Source organism: Bicyclus anynana, chromosome 18 (assembly GCF_947172395.1).
Source record: "Bicyclus anynana chromosome 18, ilBicAnyn1.1, whole genome shotgun sequence".
Lineage (NCBI taxonomy): Eukaryota > Metazoa > Arthropoda > Insecta > Lepidoptera > Nymphalidae > Bicyclus > Bicyclus anynana.
Genome location: NC_069100.1, coordinates 8,167,944 through 8,192,080, shown reverse-complemented (window position 1 = coordinate 8,192,080; position 24,137 = coordinate 8,167,944). Strand labels below are relative to the sequence as shown.

The window sequence follows — 24,137 nt, the reverse complement described above, 5'->3', positions numbered from 1 at the left end:
ATAATAAGCATAATTTTAAACATCTAACATTATATTATCTACACGATGCGTTTCAGTTTCTATGGCTAATTCAAATAGTAAATTGCATACTAAGGGTTTTTGAAACTCGAGCGCATTTCTCCATCTCACTTCGATTTACAACAGAAACGCGATACCGAACAGTTGCCTCTATTCGCACGAGAGTTTTTTTAACGGACGTTAAAAAAGCGTTCAAATACAATTCCCAAGTACATGTTCATACGACAATGTTTTTAAAACACGACGTTATTTTTCGAGCAGTGTTGCATTTTAAATTTAGAGCGTTGGTAATAAACCTTCACTTAACTTCATAGTGTATTTGAACGCTTTTTTAACGTCTGTTAAAAAAACTCTCGTCCGAGTGGGGGCGTAAGAAACCCTTACGTCACCGGTTCATACTCTATTTTATCACATGCAATTATTAGTTTAATTACTTACTTAAACTTAACTCTAATGGCACCAACATTGTTAATACGAAATCATGCGTAGGTCTAACATGCAGAAATCGACAGAATTACCGCAAGTGTGGTTTGCCCTAAAGTTTATGCATATATGTTTAGGAAATTATGTTTATAAAATAACTTTTTCATACAAAACTACTTTGTTTTTCTTTTTTTTTTTTTCGTAGGGGGGAAAATCCTCATGGACACCCATGTTGGGTAGTGCCGGACTCTTACCGGCTAAAAACCCCTCCTACCTTCTAGACGTTTGGTGTTCCTGCCATAAAGCCTACCACCAACGTCGCGAGTCTTACTTCCCATTCTCTCTTTCATCCTTCTCCTTGATCTTCATTAGTGTCCAGATAATTCCTAACTATATTCCATTTCTCACTGCATTCCAGCATTATATTTATTACATTATCTGCTGTCATCTCTTGTCATAGGTCCTTCGTTACTCTTTCAGCTCGGAACCGAGGGCAGGAAAAAATTGTATGTTCTGCATCATCATTGGGGTCAATGCAGTACATGCAATTGGAGCTCTCCGTTTTTTTGATACAAAAATACTTGCTTAAATAAATACATATACACAAATACTACGCTTGCGTTTGACTGAAACGATGACTTCTTCAAAAACCGTGATGTATTCAAGGTCTTTATGAATTATAACAGAAAAAGATATTTTATATATAAAACGTATTGTTGTTAAAAAAATAATACATACCTACCATAGAAAACATATCTACAAGTATCTATAGTATAAAATGATCATTGCTTACAATAATCACCGATTATCTAAGTAATATGTAAGTTATCTAAACAATACATGCGTTTTATCTGTTAAATAAAAAAGTGTGCTTTATGTTAACATAACAATTATTATCTATCGATTCACATGATATGATATTATACGTGTTATTAATTGTAATCATAATTAAATATATCTGCTTTAATGGTTAATCGACATACCTACTTGACTTTCAAAAAGTGCTTGAACTACCACTACAATACAATATGTCTACTTGATATTTTCAAATTCAAGTGCCTCACTACAAGCTCTTAAATCCGTAGCTATTCCATAATATTTCGGTATTTCGTACCCTGAATGCCATTATGGTACGTTTACACGCTTGCGAAGCCTTGGCAAGGATCGACAATTGCAAGCATGTAAAAAGGGCGTTTGGCTTGGCTTGCGTGGGCTTGTGCCTGCTTGCTTCCGATCCAGTCGATTGTCGGTTTTTTACGCAGATCAAAGGGCGTTTGCGGCAAACGTTTGCGATGCATTTACATGTTGGTCCGCGTTTAGTAGCCATTGTGATCTCGCGGCGAGTACACGCTTGCTTGATTTTACAAAAAATAAATAAAAAATGAGTTGCTGGTCGAATGAGGTAATAAAAATACGTTAAATCAAATGCAATAGCCGTCACAAGTTCGGTGTCCGCCATGCTTGGATTTATATTGCAGACAGACGCATTCACAAGCGTATAAACGCCTTTCTAACGCCAAACGAGATTTGTGGAGGCTTGGGACTGTTTGCAGTTTGCCAAGGCTTGGCAAGCGTGTAAACGTACCTTTAAGCTTATTGCAGGAGCGTTTTTTGGACGTCGTCGAATATTTCATTCACTAAATTCGTACCATTTACTGAGACAACATTACCTACACCCTTATGATGGACAGATATCATGATGGTTTTGCAAAAGGTTGTGGTAAGTCACCAATTCCTCAGATTAGGCCTTTAATCTATCTTTTCAGCTTGATTTTACTTGAATGACGTGACTATCACCTCCCAAATGAAAATGGAAGGAGAAAGTATGAAAATCGATTCTTTAATTCACAACATTTATACATCTATACTAATATTATAAAGAGGTAAAGTTTGTAAGTTTGTCACATTTTTTAAATGGGGTAATCTTCGGAACTATAGGTCCGATTTCAAAAATTCTTTCACCAGTAGAATGCTACATTATCGGGGAGTGCTATAGGCTATAGGCTATTTTATATTAGTATGATATATATTTGCCGAATTAACACAGTTTTTGTCATACAGGTCGTACCGAAAATCCTCTTTAGCAGACTTATTCGCATGCGCTGACTTAACCATTGTGTAAAATTGAAATTAATGTATGGAGGCTTTATGTATCTTTAAAAGTTCTACAAAAAAGTCCGCGACACCATATATCTATCTTCTATATATTAGCAGATATAGTACCTTTTGTGTTTTAAAAATTATAAATTATATATACTTAGGTTTGCGTCATTATTTATGCTACTTAACTTAAATCCTTATCAAAATAAATTATTTAATAATCACAAAAATATTATGGAGATAATATTTGCCCTTTAAAGTATGTTAATTAGTTAAATAGTTTCGAATATAATACAACATTTCTAAAAGACGCAGAAATCCGCTACATGATGCCCCGCGCTTTCAATTACGTAGTTCCCGTTCCCGTGTGAATATGGGGAACAAACATAAGCTATGACACTCGCAAATAACGTAGCTTTCTATTGGTAAAACAATCTGTCAAATCGGTCCAGTAGATCCAAAGATTATAATTTTAGCATAGAAGTCTCTATTCTCCTTTGTCATCGCACCACGCTCATAGGGCTGGACCGATTTTGCTACGGGTAGGGGTAAGGTAGGGAAGGTATAGGGTAGGGTAGGGTAGGGTAGGGTACAGGTAGGGTAGGGGAGTGTATGCCTAGGTTAGGGGTAGGATAGGGGTAGGGCCTACCCCTATCCTAGGGGTAGGGAAAGGGAAGATTACGGGTAGGGTAGGGTACGAGTAGGGTAGGGGTAGGGCCTACCCCTATCCTAGGGGTAGGGAAAGGGAAGATTACGGGTAGGGTAGGGTAGGGTACGAGTAGGGTAGGGGTAGGGAAAGGGAAGATTACGGGTAGGGTAGGGTACGGGTAGGGTAGGGGTAGGATACAGTTAGGGTACGGGTAGGGTGGGGGTAGGGTAGAGGTAGGAGATCGATACTGAAGCCTATTTTCTATTTTTTGTCTGTCTGTTTGCCTTTTTTTGACCGGGCATCACGCTGAATCAAATCCCAATGAATTCAAATGATACTTAAGACGATTTGAGACCTTAATACGTAGAAGGATAATAGGATACTTTTTGTCGCGAAAACAAAATCAGAAATGGGTGAAGTAGGGGTAGAAAGTTTGTACGGAAAGTCCTTAATTTTTCTAGGTACATTTGTAAATGTAAAATGATAAGTGGACTATTTATTAGGTATAAGTTATAAAACTTGCAAAATAGAATGTGAAACAGGGGTTGAAAGTTGACATCGATTTTTACGCGGACGAAGTCGCGGGCGTCCGCTAGTTTATACATATTTACACTTAACTTAGTATCAAACATGTATTCAATTATGTACGCCTACAATGCTTCTGAAAGGCATCCTTAGGTAAGGTTTCTTCATAGCAACCAACTTGTATCGTATATGCAAGTGCGCAAACAATATAATTGTTGTTAAACAAATAATAATTATTAATATTATGTAATTATGTCAGCAAGTGGTTACGAGGACATGTAAACGTTTTCCATAACTCGGCCATCTATACTAATGATAAAAAGAGGTAAAGTTTGTGGTATTAGTAGGGGAAGTAATCTCTGGAACTACTGAACCGATTTTCTAATATTCTTTTACCACTAGAAAGCCACGTTTGAGCGTGTCGTACGTAGGCTATATTTTATCCCCGTATTGTCATGGCAACAGGAACTACGCGGATGAAACCGCAGGACGTCTGCTAGTAAATAATAATCTTGCACTTGTGTGAGTATAGTGTATATGTAATATGTAGGTATGTCTGTATTTTCAGATGCGTTTAAGTGTATACTGGGAAGGCGGTTCGTTGTATTAGCAATTTAAAATATTGGTCTTATTAACAAGAGCAGTTGTCATTTAGAAAAAAATCTACTTTTTATTGAAAATTAAATATTTGAATATTCAAGAAAACTTGGGAATTATTTCGAGACTATCAGACGCCGCGCGGTTTAATTCGCGTGGTTCCCGTTCCCGAACTCGGGGATAGTGTAACTTCCCAACAGTGAACGAATTTTTCAAATCGATTCAGTAGTTTTCGAGCCTATTCAATGCAAACAAACAAACAGTCAAACAATCAAATATTTATAATATTAGTATAGATTATTTACCTACCATGCACTTGTTCGTGTTGTGACCAAAATATTATAGTTTACCCGATTGTCTATTTCATTGCTATTAAACTTTTCAATATTAAGTTTAAGCTTGAAATACGAGTAGGTAGTCGTAGTAGGTAAGCGCGTTAGTATAAACATGCCATATTACCTAATAGGTACGTTTTCCTTATTTTATAGAGATTGCATTATTTTTGCACGCAACAGTACCTACCTTTTTTAATGTTGTATACTCGGACCAATTACCATAAGACCTGCCTCGCTAGACGTTACCCCTTTGTCAAAAGTATATGATCACGATCTAACGTGTTTATAAAAACTGCGTCTATAGAATTGATGTTATAATGTGTTAAAATTACACGTGTGTGTATTACGATTTAGATTTATAGTTGTGTCGAATGTAGAGACACAGAATATTTATTGGTGTTAAATATTTTCTACGTGTGAGTTTACCTTGTTCCCCCAAAACACTTCTGTTGGTGAATGTGATACAAGTCCATAGGTAATTGGTCTGAGCTTGTATATAATGATGAACGATGATGCATGACGTAACAACCCAAAGCAAAGCAAGTTACCTTTTTGTTGTTATTAATTTATTATAAATCGAATCCTGCAAGAAATAACATCGTAACTCACTTTTGGGCTCTTTTGGATTACAATCGTATTCTTACTGTAAAATAAATAATGCTCAAGTCCTTCTCGTAAAGATTTTGTACATTGTGAATTATACAAAAAGTTAATAAAATAAACTAAAAGCAAAAATCTTTTTTAAAAAAAGCTTTTATTTAAACGAAGAAAACGTATATTATTTTATTTTAATTTTATTTTTTAGTTATCACTGGCTAGGTCTCTGAGTCATATTTTCAAGTTACTCTTAATAAGCCCTTTCATTTGATACCCATATTGTAGAAATGCATTTTAAATACGTACCTATTCCGCCATCTTGGGTGGTTCGCCATATTGGATTTTGAATGCAACATATCGTGCATTGTCATCCAAACTTAACACGTATACAAATTTCAGCTCAATCTACTTCAAAATTGAGTATAAAGAATCCACCTCAACATACATACATACATACATTACAAGCATTAAAAAAAGCTTTTAAAAAATTATCATACAATACAGTTGATCAAAGTTAATCAAATGTATTATTTGCTTATAATGGCAAGAAACAATTACGCATACTGTATCCTTACTACGCCTTACGACTTTGAAACAAACGCCTAGCTTATACAGTGTAAAAATACATAAAATATATAAATGTAGACCGATACTAATACGATGTAAAAAACAAAAATGAGTACATTTTTCTAAATCTTTAATGCACTCGTCTGAAAAGTCACTAAATAAGAGTTACCATGATATTCCTTGCAGGTTTCGTTGTTATGAGTGATACATGACAAAATCCCAAATTACCTTTTGTTAACATTAGGAGATTGTAAAACTTCACCCATCTTATTTCCCATAGAGTGTGCAGTACCAGCATTAGATTTATTAAGTGTTATTATTCTAAAAGTGGAAACAAGCAAAGTAGCAATTAATTGACTACAAAAAAAAATCTAACAGCAGCAGTAAAGTCTGTAATCTATCGATAAGTCGGCAATAAAATGAATAATAAAATGTGGCAATTTCCGTATGCATCCAAACGTCGACTGATTACAGACAGGTGGTAAAAAAGGGCATTCCTTTACCTACTAGTAAAGGAGTGAGCGATTCTAAAAGCTTAAAACTCAAAACCACACCAATTTTAAACATACTATAGAAAAAAATAAGATGTCATTCATAACAATAATTTATTAATATTCAAACACAAACTACACAATAATTATAGTTTAAACTTTATAGTAGGTAATGCAAAGAAACTTAAGTAATTCATAATTATGTTTATCAAATAAGCATCAGTTTTCTTAAGACTTCTTTCGACTTCAGTGTTTCTTAACACTTAAAATTTATGCACCTTCAAGGCAGGATATAATAGGCATCTTCTAAGCAAGTGCTCTCCAACCTAGACCTAATTATTGTTTTCCACCAAGCATGATTGTAGTCAAGCTCAAGTTTTTGCTCAATTTCTTGAACCTACAGTCCTTACGGATTTCAAGCCACCTAATCTCTGCTAAACTGTGGCTAATCTACAAGCAAAGTTGGCAAGATATCTTATCAGCTTTAAATCACACTTTATCAAGTAGGTACGTGCCACAATTTTATTAGGTTGATATAGAATATTATCGCCGATGTGGGTTTTGATTTACGGCAATATAGATTCTCGGAATACATACGGACAATATTCATGTTTGAGAGAGGAACCATTGCCCTTCTAGAACTGCAGCAAATTCTGTATTAGAACCTGTATCCAAAGCTGCTCCTGATCTTGATCTGACAAAGTTTGGCTGTGCAGGGAGAACAACACAAAAGGAAAAGGGGGAGTGCTAATCGATTTTAAAGGGATTCCTTAACCCTACACGCGTTGATCACAAGTCCCGGGCTTTGCTCGAAGTTTTTCGCTCTGCCTCACAGTGAAACTGGCGCCCGCACTTTGAATCCATGGAATACTAAGACATTCGACTCTATTATGAGAAGTCGTAACCTAGGTTATACAAAGAAATTGTCATTAACGCTAGCACAATGTTATCTTTTGTTATCGTCCCATTCATAGATTAATGTAGGTACTATTGAACACTTTACTATAAGCTTAAACCAATGTACCACTTTTGAACTTAACTTTAAATTTGACTTAGTAAAAATTGCTTTTTGGTCACATTTAATAACTAAAATCACCTGCTAAAAAGGGTACAGTGCAATCGTCCTTTAGTTATAGACAACAATCCAAGTTGTACATAATCAAACGCTTTATACAAATCACAAAAAGACTGAACGACCTTTTATAAACAGAACAGCTTAAAGACTGCAAATTATTATTTTTGAAATCATTAAGTAACCTATTTTATGAACCTACCTAACCAATTTAGCATTATCTTCTCTAAAGCTAGCTCTATGTTAAAGTGTTCTTTATATTAAGACATTAATCGTTATTATCAGCTCGTTCCTTGCCCCACATTAAATTAGATTTGTTATTACATGCACAATTAGCGTATTTTTAAGTGGCACTTTGCAGTTGCTAACAACTCGAAAATCCTCTTGTACCTATTCAATGTTTGTGATATTTCTGCTTTCTCGTGAAGTGTTGTCGAGATATCTACTACAAGGCTCTCATGCTATGAGTATACACAGTCAAATGGTACTTAAATTAATTTGAGCATACTTTTCCCTTATTGGTCATTGCCCTTAAATATATTTTTTTTATTTTTTTTCATTCGATAGTCTTACTGGTTTTAAAGGCTTTAAGCCCTCCCACAACTCATTAAGATTCGCCCTACTGCTGTCCTACGTGAGTTGTCCGTGAACCCGATGCTTTTGGTGTTATGCCTCATTTTTATTCTATCATGTCCTTCATACATTATGTAAAAAATACATATGGTGATCGAACTTCCGCGGTCAACACATATGGCGGGTCTAATCTAGATGCATAGTCTATGATATACTCGTATATACAAGTGATTCGAAGAAAAAAAATAAAGGGATTTCCGAAAACGATTTCATTATAAATATATGACTAATAAATTATACTAATTATCATATAGATAAGTAGGTACGCGATCTATCTATCTATCTATATATACTCGTATATACAAATGATTCGAAGAAAATAAATAAAGGGATTTCCGAAAAAGATTTCATTATAAATATATGACTAACTAGCGGACGCCCGCGACTTCGTCCGCGTAAATTTCGATGTCAACTTTACTACTACCCCTACCCTACCCTACCCCTACCCTACCCTACCCCTGCCCTACCACTACCCCAACCCTACCCAATCCCTACATCTACCCTACCCTACCCCTACCCCCACCCTACCCTACCCTACCCCAAACCTACTCCTACCCTACCCCTACCTTACCTACACCCTACCCCCATCCTACCCCTACCCCCATCCTTCACCTACTCTCACCGTACCCTATCCCTTTCCTACCCCTATCCCACCCGTACCCCTATCTCACGCCTATCCTACCCCTACCCTACCACTTCCCTATCCTACCCGTACCTCTACCCTACCACTACCCTACCACTACCCTACCTCTACCCCTACCCTACCACTACCCTAAACCCGGCCCTAAACCTACCCTACCCCTACACTACCCCTACGCTACCCTACCCGTACCCTACCCTACCCTGTAACTTCTCTATCTTACTCCTACCCATAGCAAAATCGGGCCAGTCCTTCGAGAGTGGTGGTATGACCAAGAGAAATAGAGACTCCTATGCTAATAATATAAAGAGGTAAAGTTTGTGTGGTTGTAGGAGGTAATCTCTGGATCTACTGGACCAATTTGGAAAATTGTTTTACCAATAGAAAGCTACGTTATCTGCGAGTGTCATAGGCTATGTTTGATCCCCATATTCACACGGGAACGGGAACTACGTAAATGAAAGCGCCGGGCGTCATATAGCGGAATTTCTGCGTCTTTTAGAAATTTTGTATTATCTCCGAAATTATTTAAGTAATTAACATACTGTAAAGGGCAAATCTTATCTCCATAATATCCTTGTGATTATTAAATAATTTATTTTAATAAGGATTAAAGTTTAGTTGTATAAATAATGACGTAAACCTAAGTATATAAAATTAATAATTTTTAAAACACAAAAGGTATTGTATCTGCTAATATATAGAAGATAGATATATGGTGTCGCGGACTTTTTTGTAGAACTTTTAAAGATACATAAAGTCTCTGTACATTAATTTCAATTTTACACAATAGTTAAGGCAGCGCATGCGAATAAGTCTGTTTAAGAGGATTTTCAGTCCGACCTGTATGACAAAAACTGTGATAACTCGGCTAATATATATGATACCAATATAAAATATAGCCTATAGCACTCCCCGATAATGTAGCATTCTACTGGTGAAAGAATTTTTAAAATCGGACCAGTAGTTCCGAAGATTACCCCATTTGAAAAATGTGACAAACTTACAAACTTACAAACTTTACCTCTTTATAATATTAGTATAGATAAACTATACTAATTATCATATAGATAAGTAGATACGCGATCTATCCCCCACAATATAAACCACGTGCCATACTTGGAACTCAATACGCTATCGAGATTCGAGGTATTTAGTTACTGTTTCGAGTATTTTACCGATAACAGATAATATTGTTGAAATAACAGCAGTAACACGTTGACGAGTACACATCAGATCAACGCTCCTGGCATGCCCAGCTACAGATACAATTACTTTATGCAGCTATTTTTCAAATTTCAACATTATCTCACACCCCAAACCCAAACAGACTGCGTAAACTGATTTTAGCTTTAGCAACCTTACTAATACTTTTGCTATCAAAAGTTTTAGTAAGGTTGCCTTTGCGGCGTTCACCGAAAAATCGAATTAATCACTTAAGACACTCATGATCAACCTCCACTTCACTTGTGAATTTACAGAACTATATTGAATAAAATGCATTCTACTTTATGCAATAAAACTCAATGCAATGACTCCATGTCACAATGGTATACGAACTGGATTTACAAGAGTCCTGGGTTAGAGCCGGCGGCTGGACCGATTGAGCTTCGGCCGTGGCTAGTTACCACCCTACCGCCAAACCATTTAGCGTTCCGGGATACGATATCGCGTAGAAGCCGAAAGGGGTGTGGATTTTCATCCTACTCCTAACAAGTTAGCCCGCTTCCATCTTAGATTGCATCATCAGGTGAGATTGTAGTCAAGGGCTAACTTGTATAGAAAATATAAAAATCAACAAACCAATGAAAATAAAACAACCGCTACATGTGACTCCTACGAATTTCCCGCCAAATTCCTGATTGTAACTTTTGAAATTAGACAAATTACAAATATCCTGTGGTCTATAGGAGCTCTAACTCTACCCTCTTCATGCTCTACCAAAAAAAACCGTGCGGAATAGCAAGCAAAAGCTAACTTAGAAACAACATACCTTCTTGTGACATCTAAGTATGGTTCTCTGTATGGAGTATTCATTGAGATGTAGTAGAGAACAGAGAATATGATGATCATGACTATAATGATTTGATTCCTCTTCGAGCGATACCATCGTTTGGTCTTGCCAAGTGACATCTGAAACAAATCATCATCATCATCATCATCATCATATCAGCCGATGGATGTCCTCTGCAGGACATAGGCCTTTTTTGGGCTATGGTCTTCCATACAAATGTTGGGGTTCATTTACACAGTCAAAGGCGGTCGCCGACTGCAGTCGACTGCCGTGACTGCCGCCAAAACGTCGTCGACTGCAGTCTACTGCAGTCGTCGGTAGAAGTTGCTGCTGGTGCGAATAATTGACTATAAAAGAAACGAGGTCAACACCAGCTTGCAGAAGTTGACTTTGCTGAGGCAAGTTTGCAATTTTAATGAATCCGGCCAAGTCGGACTCGCACACACACGGTTCTGTACCTTTATCTATAAAAAAATATTCGAATAGAGAAACTTCCAATCGTTTTTGAAGTTGATTAAAAATAGTGAAAAATCACAATAATTGTTGTATAGGAGCCCCCTTAAATATTAATTTTATTCTGTTTTTTAGAACCATTTTGTTATTAAAGCTGTAACAGAAATAAATCATCTGTGAAAATTTCAAGTAAATATCACAGTCCATTAGATAGTAGAAGTAATAGGGTGCCATTTTTACCCTATTAATACAGAACCCTAAAAACCATCTGACTCCATGGCATTTAGCTGTGGGGTAGTAAATCTAGCATAACGTGCATTTAAAGGTTCCTTAATAATACTGTCTATTAATAATACCCCTTGGTTTACTCGCAATGATGAATCCATCATATGACCTACAAGGAAACCCCAACCATTTGTAAGGAAATCAGAAAATTTTGTAGAAAGGTCACACAATTGCTGACTACTTTTACTTTTATTTTATATTTTAGATGTAATTATATATAATCATTTTAATAAATAGGACACAATCAATAGGACAATAATGAACATATAATTTTGTAGTTTGAGAATAGTTTAATTTTTAACTTATAACAATGCTGTATATACTTTTAAAAGATGGCTTCCTGTAGCACTAGCATTATGATTTTCCCATGTATAATAAATGATTCTGGTTGTCATTGTTGGTATAACTAAACAGATAAATAAATAAATAAATAATAAATAGATTAAACACCTCAGACGCCTTGCTAATTCAATAGTAGAAGCAGTGCCTAAAGCAAACTGACATACTTGATAATAATTCGTAGATTGTAGAGTGAAAACTATATAGATTCATACTTTATTCATTCATTAATAGTTTGAGTGCAAAAATAATTTAACTGTTACTTAATCTAATGTATTCTGCAGTATCAATATAAATAGTTGATTTATACATACCCACCCTACATACATACCCTACTACACTGTAAAACCAATTTCATACTTTGTTGGAAACAGATTGAAAATACCACAATGGACAACTGTTTTATAGCCACTTGCAGTTACAACTATTAATTACATTAAATACAAGCTTTAAATCTTAATTAAATTTGCATGCTCATAAGTTTCATTAAGTATGAATTTATTGGGTCTCAACATGGCAATATATTAGGACTTCTTATATATTTTCTTTATTATGCAATATAGAATATATTATAATTTATAACACATAAATTTTGTTAAGATAATTAAAAAATTTAATTATAGGTAATAATTTTTCCTAACAAGAACTGTTTTGTATAATAACTTTTTTACTACCTATTAGTGTAGCAGTGCTTTGGATTCATGATGTTTTTAACATTCCTTTTTCTTTCTTTCTGTTTTCATTCCATCTATGCTATGATCATGATTTGTACCAACATGTATGTGAAAATTATGACCACCAAGCAAGATATAAGCCATTTCGATTGTGGGTTCGATTCCCACAACTGGAAAATATTTGTGTGGTGAGTATGGGTGTTTTCCAGTGTCTGTGTGTATTTATACATTATATAATTATTTATATGTAGTATATTAATGTATATGAATATTATAATATCAACTATCTTAGCACCCATAACACAAGCTACTCTGTATGCTTACTTTGGGGCTAAATAGTAATGTGTATTGTTTAAGTATATTTATTTATTTAGTTTATATTTAAATACTAAATTTGGGGATCTATATTAACTGCCCATGAAGAATATAAAAATTCACTAAAGTAATCTGAATTATTTGAGACTAGACGCCTTTTTCCAGGATGAAAGTAGCCTATCTGTGACTACAGAGAAAAATCTATTTCCATTCTAAATTTCAGCCAAATTGCTTCAGTAGCCGCAGCGCAAAGGAGTAACAAATATACACACAATCTTTCAAAAACACAAACTTTTGCCTTCATAATATTAGTGTGATTATAATTAATTATCATAATAATATCAACAAACAAGATCTGTTGATTGTTGATATTATTGTCAGAAAAATAACAGGTGTCACTTGGAATAGACAGGCAAATAACCGTTCAGTGTGGCGCGCTCTAGGGAAGGCCTATGCTGTAAAGCACAACAATCTCGACACGCCTGTGTCAATCAAATAAATTTTTAATAATTTAAAGATATTTGTGATTGTTAAATAAAGGCTATTATTATTTATATTATTATCAACAAACAAATTAAAAATGAGGATTTGAATCACTAGTCATTTTGGTGGGCTCTAGTCATGGATAGTCAACTAAAATCGTAGTTCCCATTCCAGTGGAAGTACTGATTATATAATTTATATAAATTTATATAAAAAGTTATTATTATTGAGTTAAAGGTGACTAATACAAAAATAACTAAGAAAATGGGTTAAGGTGTTTAAAAGTTGTGGGGTAGAATAACTGAATGTCTGCATATATACTTGAGTGGCGTTTCAAATGAAAGCAGACTGAAAGAAACTATCTTTCGTAAGCTTCGTTTTATGAAAAAATTGGCACATTCAATCAATTCAATCAAAATAGTTTGTATTGAAATCAACGATTGAATTCACAATTTTCTTTAACCCGGCCCACATATTGCAACAACATTTAAACTTTTCTGTTATGATAGAAAGAATTTCTGGCATTCAAGTATTTGTAAAATAATTCTAGATAATTATAAAATCTTGGGGGTTTTTCAAAATTTTTTTAATTTTAATTTTATGTATAATGTTCCTTGCATACCTTGTGAAGTATTGCTTTTTTTATAGTCAATGAATTTTCAACATCAGGTGGGTAAGAAATGTATTGCATTGTGGTACGACTATAATAAACCAAAAAAAAAATTAACAACATTATGATAGGTCAACCTTGCTCTGCAGTTTGTCTTATCATAGAGCTTTCATGATCATCATCATATCAGCAGATGGACGTCCACTGCAGGACATAGGCCTTTTGTAGGGACATGGAGCTTTACTTAAATAAAAAAAAATTTACAAGACGGATGTCTTAAATAAATTGCATTAACCTTTGGCAAGTTAACAGACATTACTCAATGATTTTATTACACAAAGGATATTATTATTTTCCTTAAAATAAGGCGAGTTCTAATTATTATATACCTTCATTTAACCGTATTGTGGAAACTGGACACTGAAATTTTTATAAACATACACCATCGATTTTAAACCATTCAGATCAAACTGACAATTTTTAAACCAGCAGTTGAAAATTTAACACATATTTCCATATTATATTAACTGCTTATCTGTTATTTTACTATGATTGAGTATAATTTTATATTATAATTTATTTTCCTCGTAATGGTAGACTTGAATTTTCCATTTGCACAACAAATTACAAAACACTAATCCCGAACTGTCAGTTTCAAACTGACGGACGGTCAAAGAAAAAACCAAACCAATCTTGATAAACAGACGCTGACGTTGACGGTGATATCTTTAACGCTGACGGTGACGTTTAAATTGTAAGAGGACTTTTCAGTTCACCACAAACGGGAGAAACGAAGTGTTACCAGCTCCTTAAAAATATATATCCCTGAAAATGATACGCAATACAAACCTCTTATGAAATCAGTATAATTTAAATCTGCCTTACAGGAGATCATTTATTTTGGACCCTTTTTGAAAGTACCGGCCAACAAAAAAAAAATACGAATCATTAGGACTAGCCATTTGGAGTAATAGCTAATATGGCATGAAAGTTCTATGAGGGCTTTTTTATACAGGTTCGACGATTCGTTATTTCCATACATTTTGTTGATTTTCAAAAGTGCCCGCCAAGAAAAAAATCTGGTACGTATCGTTACAACTTGCCATTTTCAGCAATAGTAATTATGGCATAAACATTGTAGTATAGCTCTGTGTCAAGTTGTATAACTTTTTCGATGATTCCTCAAATGTATATATTTTATAGATTGTTTATCAATAAGCTAAGCTACAAAATGAGGATTTCCTTTATGCAGAAAAATTATAGTTGGGAACCCTGAAAGATGTAAAAGCGTATAGATGCCTGTCAATTGTTGCACTGACAATTCTTGACATTAACAAATGACAGTAACCGTGGCATATAAACAAGATTTTAATTTAGCCCTCTACATTCTCGTCCAATTCGTGCGCGAACACATAAACACGCTGCCTAACATGAATGTAAAAGCTTCACGTGAATGTGAGTTTGTTTGTTTGCTACGCTTCACGCCTCAACAACAAAGCAGATTTATTTTTCACCAATGTGACGCTCCATTAACAGCAAGCAACATAGACCATATTTATTCCTGGAAACTATATTAAAACGGGAATTATTGCAAAAAATAATTAGTGAAAACGCGGTAATCCACTAGTATTTTATAGTTTTACTTAACACAAAAGATGTTTTATATAAATTTTGTCATACCTACCATTCTGTTTATTACTTTGTCATACAAAACTTCTAAAATTGCGATTAAAAAATAGGGAGCTGAGAGTAATGCCTAGTTCGGACTACTTTAGTATTTTAGTCGAGTACGAACAAGTTTTGGATTTACCACCGAAAAAATTGTAAATTCCCTATAAGAGAGTGGAAAATAGATACTTTAGACCTATTCTCATAGCCTCATAGTTAAGTAGGTATATCAAATGTCCATCATGTCAAAAAATATTTCAAAACAGTCGAGCGATCGAGCTGTTTCGGACGAGAGTCACAAATGTGGTTGCCACAAAAACTGTACAAGGATGTTATTGTCGACTGCAAAGCATGTACCTACCTCATCATTATCAACCCATATTCGGCTCACTGCAGAGGTTGAGTCTCCTCTCAGAATGAGAGGGATCCAATGCGGATTGGCAGACTACACACGCAGAGAATTAAGAAAATTCTCTGGTATGCAAGTTTTCTCACGATGTTTTTCCTTCACCGTTTGTAACACGTTATATTTAACTTCTTAAATGCACACAACTGGAAAGTTGGAGGTGCATGCCCCGGAACGGATTCGAACCCACACCTTCCGGAATTGGAGGCAGTGGTCATATCCACTGGGCTATCACGGCTCTCACCTACTTCTCTCACCTTAGGTACCTACCTAATGAAGTATTAAGTTGATACACTAATTTAGCAATTAATTAAACATATTATTATACAATATGTGCCTACATTAACTTATCGCAGTTACCAGTTAAGAGATACCAGTTACAGTAACCAGTTCCAAGATTTTAGTAAGTATAAATAAAATATCGTTGAACCAGTTGACCAATAATACGAGCCAAGTGGCACGTCGATTCTCTTTCTAAGATCGCAAACGCATCGAAAACTAGTAAAATGTATGGGAATGACAGATCTTGATCACGTGACATGTATGTTTAAAATAGAAGTGCTGGCATAATCACATTAGACCGTGTACAGTCGGTGCGATAGTTTTTAAACTTTATTTTTTATTTAATAATTTTCCGTTTATCGATTAACCTTCCACCACAGACCACAAATGAAGCCTTCCACTACACTATAATCCACTGCAATATTCTACGAGTACCTACATCGTTCTGGTTCTGGTATGAAACGACTGGACCGCGCGAAGTTTAAGTTGACCGGGCATCACGCTGAAACTACTGAATGAATACGAAAAGGCTTTATTTGGGAAACTTTGTGTCGATAGAATTAAATCAGAAGGCGGTGAAACAGGGGTTGTACTACCAGAAAAATGTTAAAAATAATACTTATCATTCAAAATTTTTCAAAATTCTACTCATGAAGGAGTTAAAAGGGGTTTGAAGATTTTTATATGTAAGTAGGTATATAAATCGTCCATGTTTTGAGTTACAGTTTTGTAAAAAGATTATTGGACTACCTATCTATTAAATATATAATATTATGCGAATATATAAATAGAAGGGGGTGAAGAACGAGTTGAAAGTATAATTCGATTTCCACACGGAAAATGATTGTGCGGTGCTACAATAAATATGTTAATTATTATTATTCATAGCACTTACCCTAATTAAAAAAACTATAAAATTGTATAATATCATCAATAATACACTCATTTTGTTTTATTTTAATTCAAATACCTATTATATATTATTACCTATATACCTATATTATTTACAAAATACTAACTTAATTTCAACTTACATCTTTCACATCTTTCACGACAACTATTCAAAAAATTTTAATAAAAAAATACAACCGACTTCAAAACCTAAAAACGTACCCACTAAACTAAAAAGCGAAAAATAACATCATAATATGTTCTACCTGCTGATCAGTATGAAGGCGGTGCTAAGCCGGTGATGTATTAATTCAAGCCATGTGAGCATATCTTATAGATTTAGATTTTGCAGACAGTGTTGTTTCATGTGGTCCTGTCAGAAATGGCTTAAATTAAGCATACTGATCAGCAGGTAGAACATATTATGATGTTATTTTTCGCTTTTTAGTTTAGTGGGTACGTTTTTAGGTTTTGAAGTCGGTTGTATTTTTTTATTAAAATTTTTATTATTTTTAAATTTTTAGTGTAAAATTTCTTCTCAAACGAATACATCAGACCCCTAATGACAGTCACAACCCATCTTTGTACAAAATTCTCAGCAATACAAATTAATCAAGCCTAAGCACAAGGTAGCTACCGTAAACCGTCAAGGGGTTCCCTTCATTGACCTTGGTCTTCATCATCAGACCCCTAATAACAGACACAACTCATCTAGGTAGAAAGTTCTCAGCAATACGAATTAATCAAGGCCAAACACAAGGTAGTTACTGTAAACTGTTAAGGAGTTCCCTTAATTGTCCTTGGTCTTCATCACCAAACCCCTAAATGACAGTCACAACCTATCTATGTGGAAAGTTCTCATTAATACAAATTAATCAAGCCCAAACACAAGGTAACTGCTGTAAATCGCCAAGGAGTTCCCTCGTCTGTTTTATGACTCCATCATCAGATCGATTTTAAACCTTCATAATTTTGTATTTCTTAAAGGTACTAAATGGAAAAGTTTACGAACACACTAGATACCCATATAATTTTCGAAAGTTCCCCTCAACTTCTCCAGGATTCCATCATCAGATCTTGACATGATGGCAATGGGACCAAATGGGGACTATACCGTTTCAAACAAAAAAAGAATTTTTGAAATCGGTCCAGGCGTCTTTGAGTAATCGGTGTACATACATAAAAAAAAAAAAAAAAAAAAAAAAAAAATACCGACCGAATTGAGAACCTCCTCCTTTTTGAAGTCGGTTAAAAATGTCAGGTGTTGTCAGTTTCTCATGTGGACATATTTCTCACCACGATCGTAGACAGAGAAGTTAAATTAAGTTTTATTTTCTGTCTACGGTCTAATAATGCGTCATATCATTATCATACATCTTTTGGTAAATATAAGGGAAAGATGGGAAATATGAAATCAAGAATGCAACTTGGAGGAATTAAAAATCTTCGTTAACTCTTTCTTAACGCAAAAGAAAATTCTTCAATAATCCTTGAGTTTAGGGATTTGATGAGGTGGTGGAAAAGGCCACCGTGTCACCAGTGGTAGAGATGGAACTTCGCGGGATTTTGGTGGTTTGGTTTGGTGAGTCCAGCATAACCTCCTTGCATCCCCGTGGTGTGTCGGTATCAATGATATTAAATACTGCTAGTAGATGTGTTACCTACTAGCGCATGAAAAATTAGACGCTCAAAAGAGGAAATTTATATTCAACTCCATGTTGTTAGTTGTAGCCAACAATTAACGTTAACGTTTTTTTAAAGAATATTTGCCATATCTTTTATAGTATGAGCTACATTCCTATTCCGCTCCAACTAGTCGGGGAAGACTGTGCTAGGAGTGGGTATGACAATAGACCAACGGGGCGGGATCAAACCACTACTGATGAACACGACCGCTCTTACCATTGAGCTATTGAGGCTATTAAATTAAACAAATAATACCTAAATATCGTCTACAATGTCGAGTTGTGTGTTTGGGAAGTGTAAAAACTATATGTATATTGTATATACATAAATATATAATGGAGTTAAATACAAAATTAATTGTGCACGTGTGCGCTCAGTAGTGTAGCTAAATTCGGATCACTTTTAGCGGTGATTTTGTAGGGATTTAACGTGTCTATAGTATAAAATATTTTGAATAAAAAAAATTCAACCGACTTCCAACTCAAAAATTAACCTAAACTAAAAAGCAAAAAATAACATCTTACCTATGTGCTACCTTCTGATCAGTTTGAAGGCGGTGCCAAGCCAGTGATGTTTTAATTCAAGCCTTTTAAATTACGCAATTTCTGTGGTTCTTTCAGAAACAGCTTTAATTAAAACATGACACTGGATTGGCACCGCCTTCAAACTGATCCGAAGGTAGCACATAGGTAAGATGTTATTTTTTGCTTTTTAGTTTAGGTTAATTTTTGAGTTGGAAGTCGGTTGAATTTTTTTTATTAAAATATTTATTTTTTAATTTTTAGTGTTAGCACACCTACTGAGTGTGAACTGACTGTCCTCCGTCTTCATCACCAGACCCCCTATGCAGTCACAATCCATATGGGTGGGAAGTTCTCATCAATATAAAATTTATCAAGTCCAAACACAAGGTAGCTACTGTGAACCATCGAGGAGTTCCCTTAACTCTCCTTCATCTTCATCACCAGACCTCTAATACAGTCATAACCTATCCAGGTGGAAAGTTCTCATCAATACAAAATTATCAAGTCAAAACACAAGGTAGCTACTATGAACCGTCGAGGAGTTCCCTTAACTATCCTTCGTTTTCTTCACCAGACCCCTAATACAGTCACAACCCATCTAGGTGGAAAGTTCTCATCAATACAAATTTATCAAGTCCAAACACAAGGTAGCTACTGTGAACCGTCGAGGAGTTCTCTTCACTGTCCTTCGTCTTCATCATCAGACCCTTAATACAGTCACAACCTATCCAGGTGGAAAGTTCTCATCAATACAAATAAATTAAGCCTAAACAAAAGGTACCTGCTGTAAATCGTTGACGAGTTCCATCGTCTGTGTATCGGCTCCATCATCAGACCAACTCCAGACCTTCATTAAATTGTAGTGGTTTAAAATACCTTATGGAAACACTAACAAACACACTAGCCGTCTCTACGATTTTCAAAAGTTCCCCTCGATTTCTCCAGGATGCCATCATCAGATCCTGACATGAAAAAAATGGGACCACCCTGGAATCAAACCCTTCACAACAAAAAAAGAATTTTCAAAATCGGTCCACAAATGACGGAATTATCGCTGGACATACATAAAAAAAAAAAAAAAAAAAAACATACATACAGCCGAACGTAGAACCTCCTCCTTTTTGGAAGTCGGTTAAAAATTATCATTGCTCTATATAGATAGATAATGACAATTAAATACGCACCAATGCCCTCCCCACTAAAGGTCATAACACACCTACCTAACCTACTTGATGAAAAATTTAAAAAATCCTGTTTAAAGTGTTAGCATATCTGGAAGGGATCAACTCAAGCCTTCCAGTATTTTTTGTATGAAACCCAGAATACATACTCGTATGTACAAGTACTGCTACGCACAATGCACATTGATCGGAAACGTGTTGGCCTCGCCTCGGGACAAGCACACGAAGCGAGGCGATATAGTGACGATCACTTGCTGAGTTCATATTGTGTGCTATGACCCTACGCATGTACCAGTATGCTCTGACCCTAACAATGAAATCACTGTATGTTATTGTACGTACCACTATTGTACGAATCTATTCGTTCCGCGTCCCAGTTAAGTTATTCACACTCACACTCACAGGCCAGTATTTGTGTATTTACAGTGTACCAATGACGTGTGTTACATAATACTAAACTAATTTAGGTGAGTTAAGTTAAAATTAAGTTAGTAAATTAATATCTTAAAACTATTAAATAAATATGTAGGGGTAAGGTAACTTAACCATGTACGTAGCTATATTTTTATCTGTTTTTGATTATTTTTCTATTCTATATTGTGAGTAGCTAGTCGAGCGCTGTTTATGTAACTTTTCCTCTGTTTCAAAACTGTTTTCAATAACTTGTTAGGTCGGTGGGTATGTGTTTTATTTAAGACTAGCTGTCGCTGCGCGGTTTCACCCGCGTGGTTCCCGTTCCCATAGGAATGTGGGAATAATATACATATAGCTTATAGCTTTCCTGGATAAATGGGCTATCTAACACTGAAATAATTTTTCAAATCGGAGCAGTAGTTCCTGAGATTAGCGCGTTCAATCAAACAAACAAACAAACTCTTCAGCTTTATAATAAAAGTTAAGATTGGTCCTAAATGATTGGTCCAGTGCTTAGCTAGCTTAAGATGTGAGTACATTTTAGTTAGTAGATTTTATGTCCAGGTCCAACCTATTAAATATGTGCATCATCATCATTATCAACCCATATTCGGCTCACTGCTGAGCTCGAGTCACCTCTCAGAAAGAGAGAGGTTAGGCCAATAGTCCACCACACTGCGGATTGGCAGACTTCACACTGAGAATTAAGAAATTTCTCTGATATGCAGGTTTCCTCACGATGTTTTTCCTTCACCGTTTGAGATACTTGATATTTAATTTCTTAAAATGCACACAACTGAAAAGCTACGGGTGGAATCGGAGGCAGAGGTCATATCCACTGGGCTATCACGGCTAAATAATATTATCATGTTACATAATATATATTTCCTCTTTGGTCCAAGTATCACATTGTGATTTTCTTTGACAATGCAGTTGTTATTGTTAAATTGTTTAATGTTAATTAGGTTGTTATTAGACCAAAGTTAGCGAATAGGTCAGCCAGACGAGACGAATTATGCACTGTGTACTAATAAACTGCTTCATACAAAATATACGAGTATGCAATGTTAAGCCAATAGTCCACCACGCTGGCCCAATGTTAATTGGCAGACTTCACACACGCAGAGAATTAAGAAAATTCTCTGATATGCAGGTTTCCTCACGAGTTTAGTTTCCGCTAGTTATAGTATATGGAAAATTTAAGTAATTAATATCAATAATTCGTTTGCAGATATGAAGTTCCTAATAATTTTTACGGCCGCCCTGACCTTAACATCTGCAGATAAACGATGTACCGGCGTAAACATAGATAATAAATATTACAACCTCAATATTATCAAAGACGGCATTAACCATGTACACGACTTAGTTGTAAACAGAAACGATAACTCTATATACTTCACATATGAAAGTGTTGCGCAAAACGCACCGAATAGAGTTCTAGCTCATATCGACATTGGAACTAAAGTTGCAACAGTTATTGACGGTATCAGAAATGCGACAGCGATTGCCATAGACAATTTCAACAATAAAGTCTACGTCGGAGGTGGAGATGGTCTATTCAAAATAAACGAACATAAAGTACCAGAAAGATTACCTATACATGACGATGTTATGTCTATGCATTTCAAAAATGGACTGTATTTCGTTAACAGAAGAAAAGAGGCTTACAAATTTGAAGACGGTTTCGCATCACTGGTACCAGAATTGAAGGGCATCAAAGTTGACAGACTAGTAATAGATGATGATAAAAATATTTTTTTCACTGAAGACAGGAAGCTTTACAGAATCAAACTGGACACAAGAGCTGTTAACACACACGAGAGGCATCTAGCGTATTATATCACAACAGATATTTATTCCAAAGCTTATTTGTGTACAGACAAAGGATTGTACGCATATAATAAATACAAATTTGTGTTTGATAAAATAGGGGAGTTGCGTAATTTAAAGGCATTGTCATTTCATAGGATGAATGATCCGGTGTATGCTGTTGCTGATTATATTGTTAAGCTTAGCTTAAGCCCCATTGGTTGTTTTGATGATTGAATATTTGATGTTTGATTAAAATATATGGAATTGCAAATAATTAAGTGAATTGGTATTTCCTCCAAGGACTCCTCTTCCATGCGTCTACATAGATTTACTAGAGAGCATCTAGAGAGTAAATCTATGATTTACTAGCAGTAAGTGGTGTAACGAATAAAATATTTTTGATATGACGTACTTTTTTTTAAATTGAAAATGAAAGTTTTTAGTGATTCTTTGTTGATTCTTTAACATTTAATCTGTGGTTGTTAGTAGTAGGGGGTTACAAAATTAATAGTTTATGAAAACATTTTAGAACAATCTGCTAGGATAAAATAAAACAAAATGATTGTCCAGCAGTGGACGTCCATCGGCTGTTAATGATGAATGATGCTGATGACATCATAACAACATGTAAATGTCTAGATTCTAGGACCTAGTCGCCAGGACCTGCGGTGTTCGAAAGCACGATGCGGTTCGACCCGCAAAGGAATCTCCTCTTCAACTCTGAGAGAGATATCTCTAGGATTTCCGCGTAAGTACCAAATATGTCTATTCTGTGTAATTTACTTTTGTCCGAAACTATATCCGCTGTATCAACCATTATTGAACACGAGATATGATAATGAATCCCGCTTTCGTATCGACGAAGAACAGAAAAGCTCTTTAGTCTTTATAAGTATAAGAGGGAATTTAAATTTGCAGTGTAAACCCACAATGTAAATTCAGTGCTGATTGGCAAATATTTTGTTATGTAACTTAAGTAAAAAAGTGGTAGTCCGGTAGTCTCTGACATACGGGGATGTAGGTAACACCAAATTCCTAATTTCGGGTTGTTATTGAGAATATTTTTGGAAAAAAGAAAAACTAAATATTTCATGTAACATTAGGTTGTGTACGTGTAGTAGGTAGTATTAATTAGTAACGAGTTTGTTTGCTTTCGATTTCTTTCGAATTCAGAGAACTATTATTGACACAAGTGTTCTACATAACTAAGGTTTGTTGTCCCATTTCATAAGTTTATACATAGCCCGGATAGCTCAGTCGGTAGAGCATTGGACTTTTAATCCAAGGGTCCAGGGTTCAAGTCCCTGTTCGGGCGGTTAACTTTTTTTCATTATAATTTAAATTAAAAATAGAAGAAATATAACAATGTTAATAATTGATGTTTTCTTCATCGCTATTTTTTGACCCGTAGTTTAAAAAAACAATATATATTTTTATAGCACCTAGGTGG

At 35.1% G+C, this 24,137-nt stretch overlaps 2 protein-coding genes and 1 non-coding gene across 3 annotated transcripts in view; 2 read left to right on the top strand and 1 right to left on the bottom strand.

Moving 5' to 3' along the window:
- Window positions 1-14,492, bottom strand: part of LOC112048274 (uncharacterized) — a 31,859-nt gene extending 17,367 nt beyond the window's left edge. Inside the window, exons 1-3 of the mRNA XM_024085753.2 lie at window positions 14,210-14,492; window positions 10,641-10,780; window positions 6,040-6,132 (exon numbers count right to left, since the gene is read on the bottom strand). Of these exons, the coding sequence (XP_023941521.1) occupies window positions 6,040-6,132; window positions 10,641-10,780; window positions 14,210-14,215 (239 nt within the window). The 5' untranslated portion in view covers window positions 14,216-14,492. The remainder of the gene's footprint in view (window positions 1-6,039; window positions 6,133-10,640; window positions 10,781-14,209) is intronic.
- Window positions 14,493-20,773: 6,281 nt separating this feature from the next.
- On the top strand, window positions 20,774-22,961 carry LOC112048269 (uncharacterized). Its single transcript, XM_024085745.2, has 2 exons — window positions 20,774-20,925; window positions 22,104-22,961. The coding sequence occupies exon 2, from the start codon at window positions 22,106-22,108 to the stop codon at window positions 22,919-22,921; it is 816 nt and encodes a 271-aa protein (XP_023941513.1). The 5' UTR covers window positions 20,774-20,925; window positions 22,104-22,105; the 3' UTR covers window positions 22,922-22,961.
- A 968-nt stretch (window positions 22,962-23,929) lies between these two features.
- Trnak-uuu (transfer RNA lysine (anticodon UUU)) lies at window positions 23,930-24,002 on the top strand. Its single transcript has one exon. It is a non-coding gene; the product is annotated as a tRNA-Lys (tRNA).
- The last annotated feature ends 135 nt before the right edge of the window (window positions 24,003-24,137 follow it).

What these genes read in the sequence shown, in the direction of transcription:
- LOC112048269 (XM_024085745.2), top strand. Translation starts at nt 22,106, where the DNA reads ATGAAGTTCCTAATAATTTTTACGGCCGCCCTGACCTTAACATCTGCA.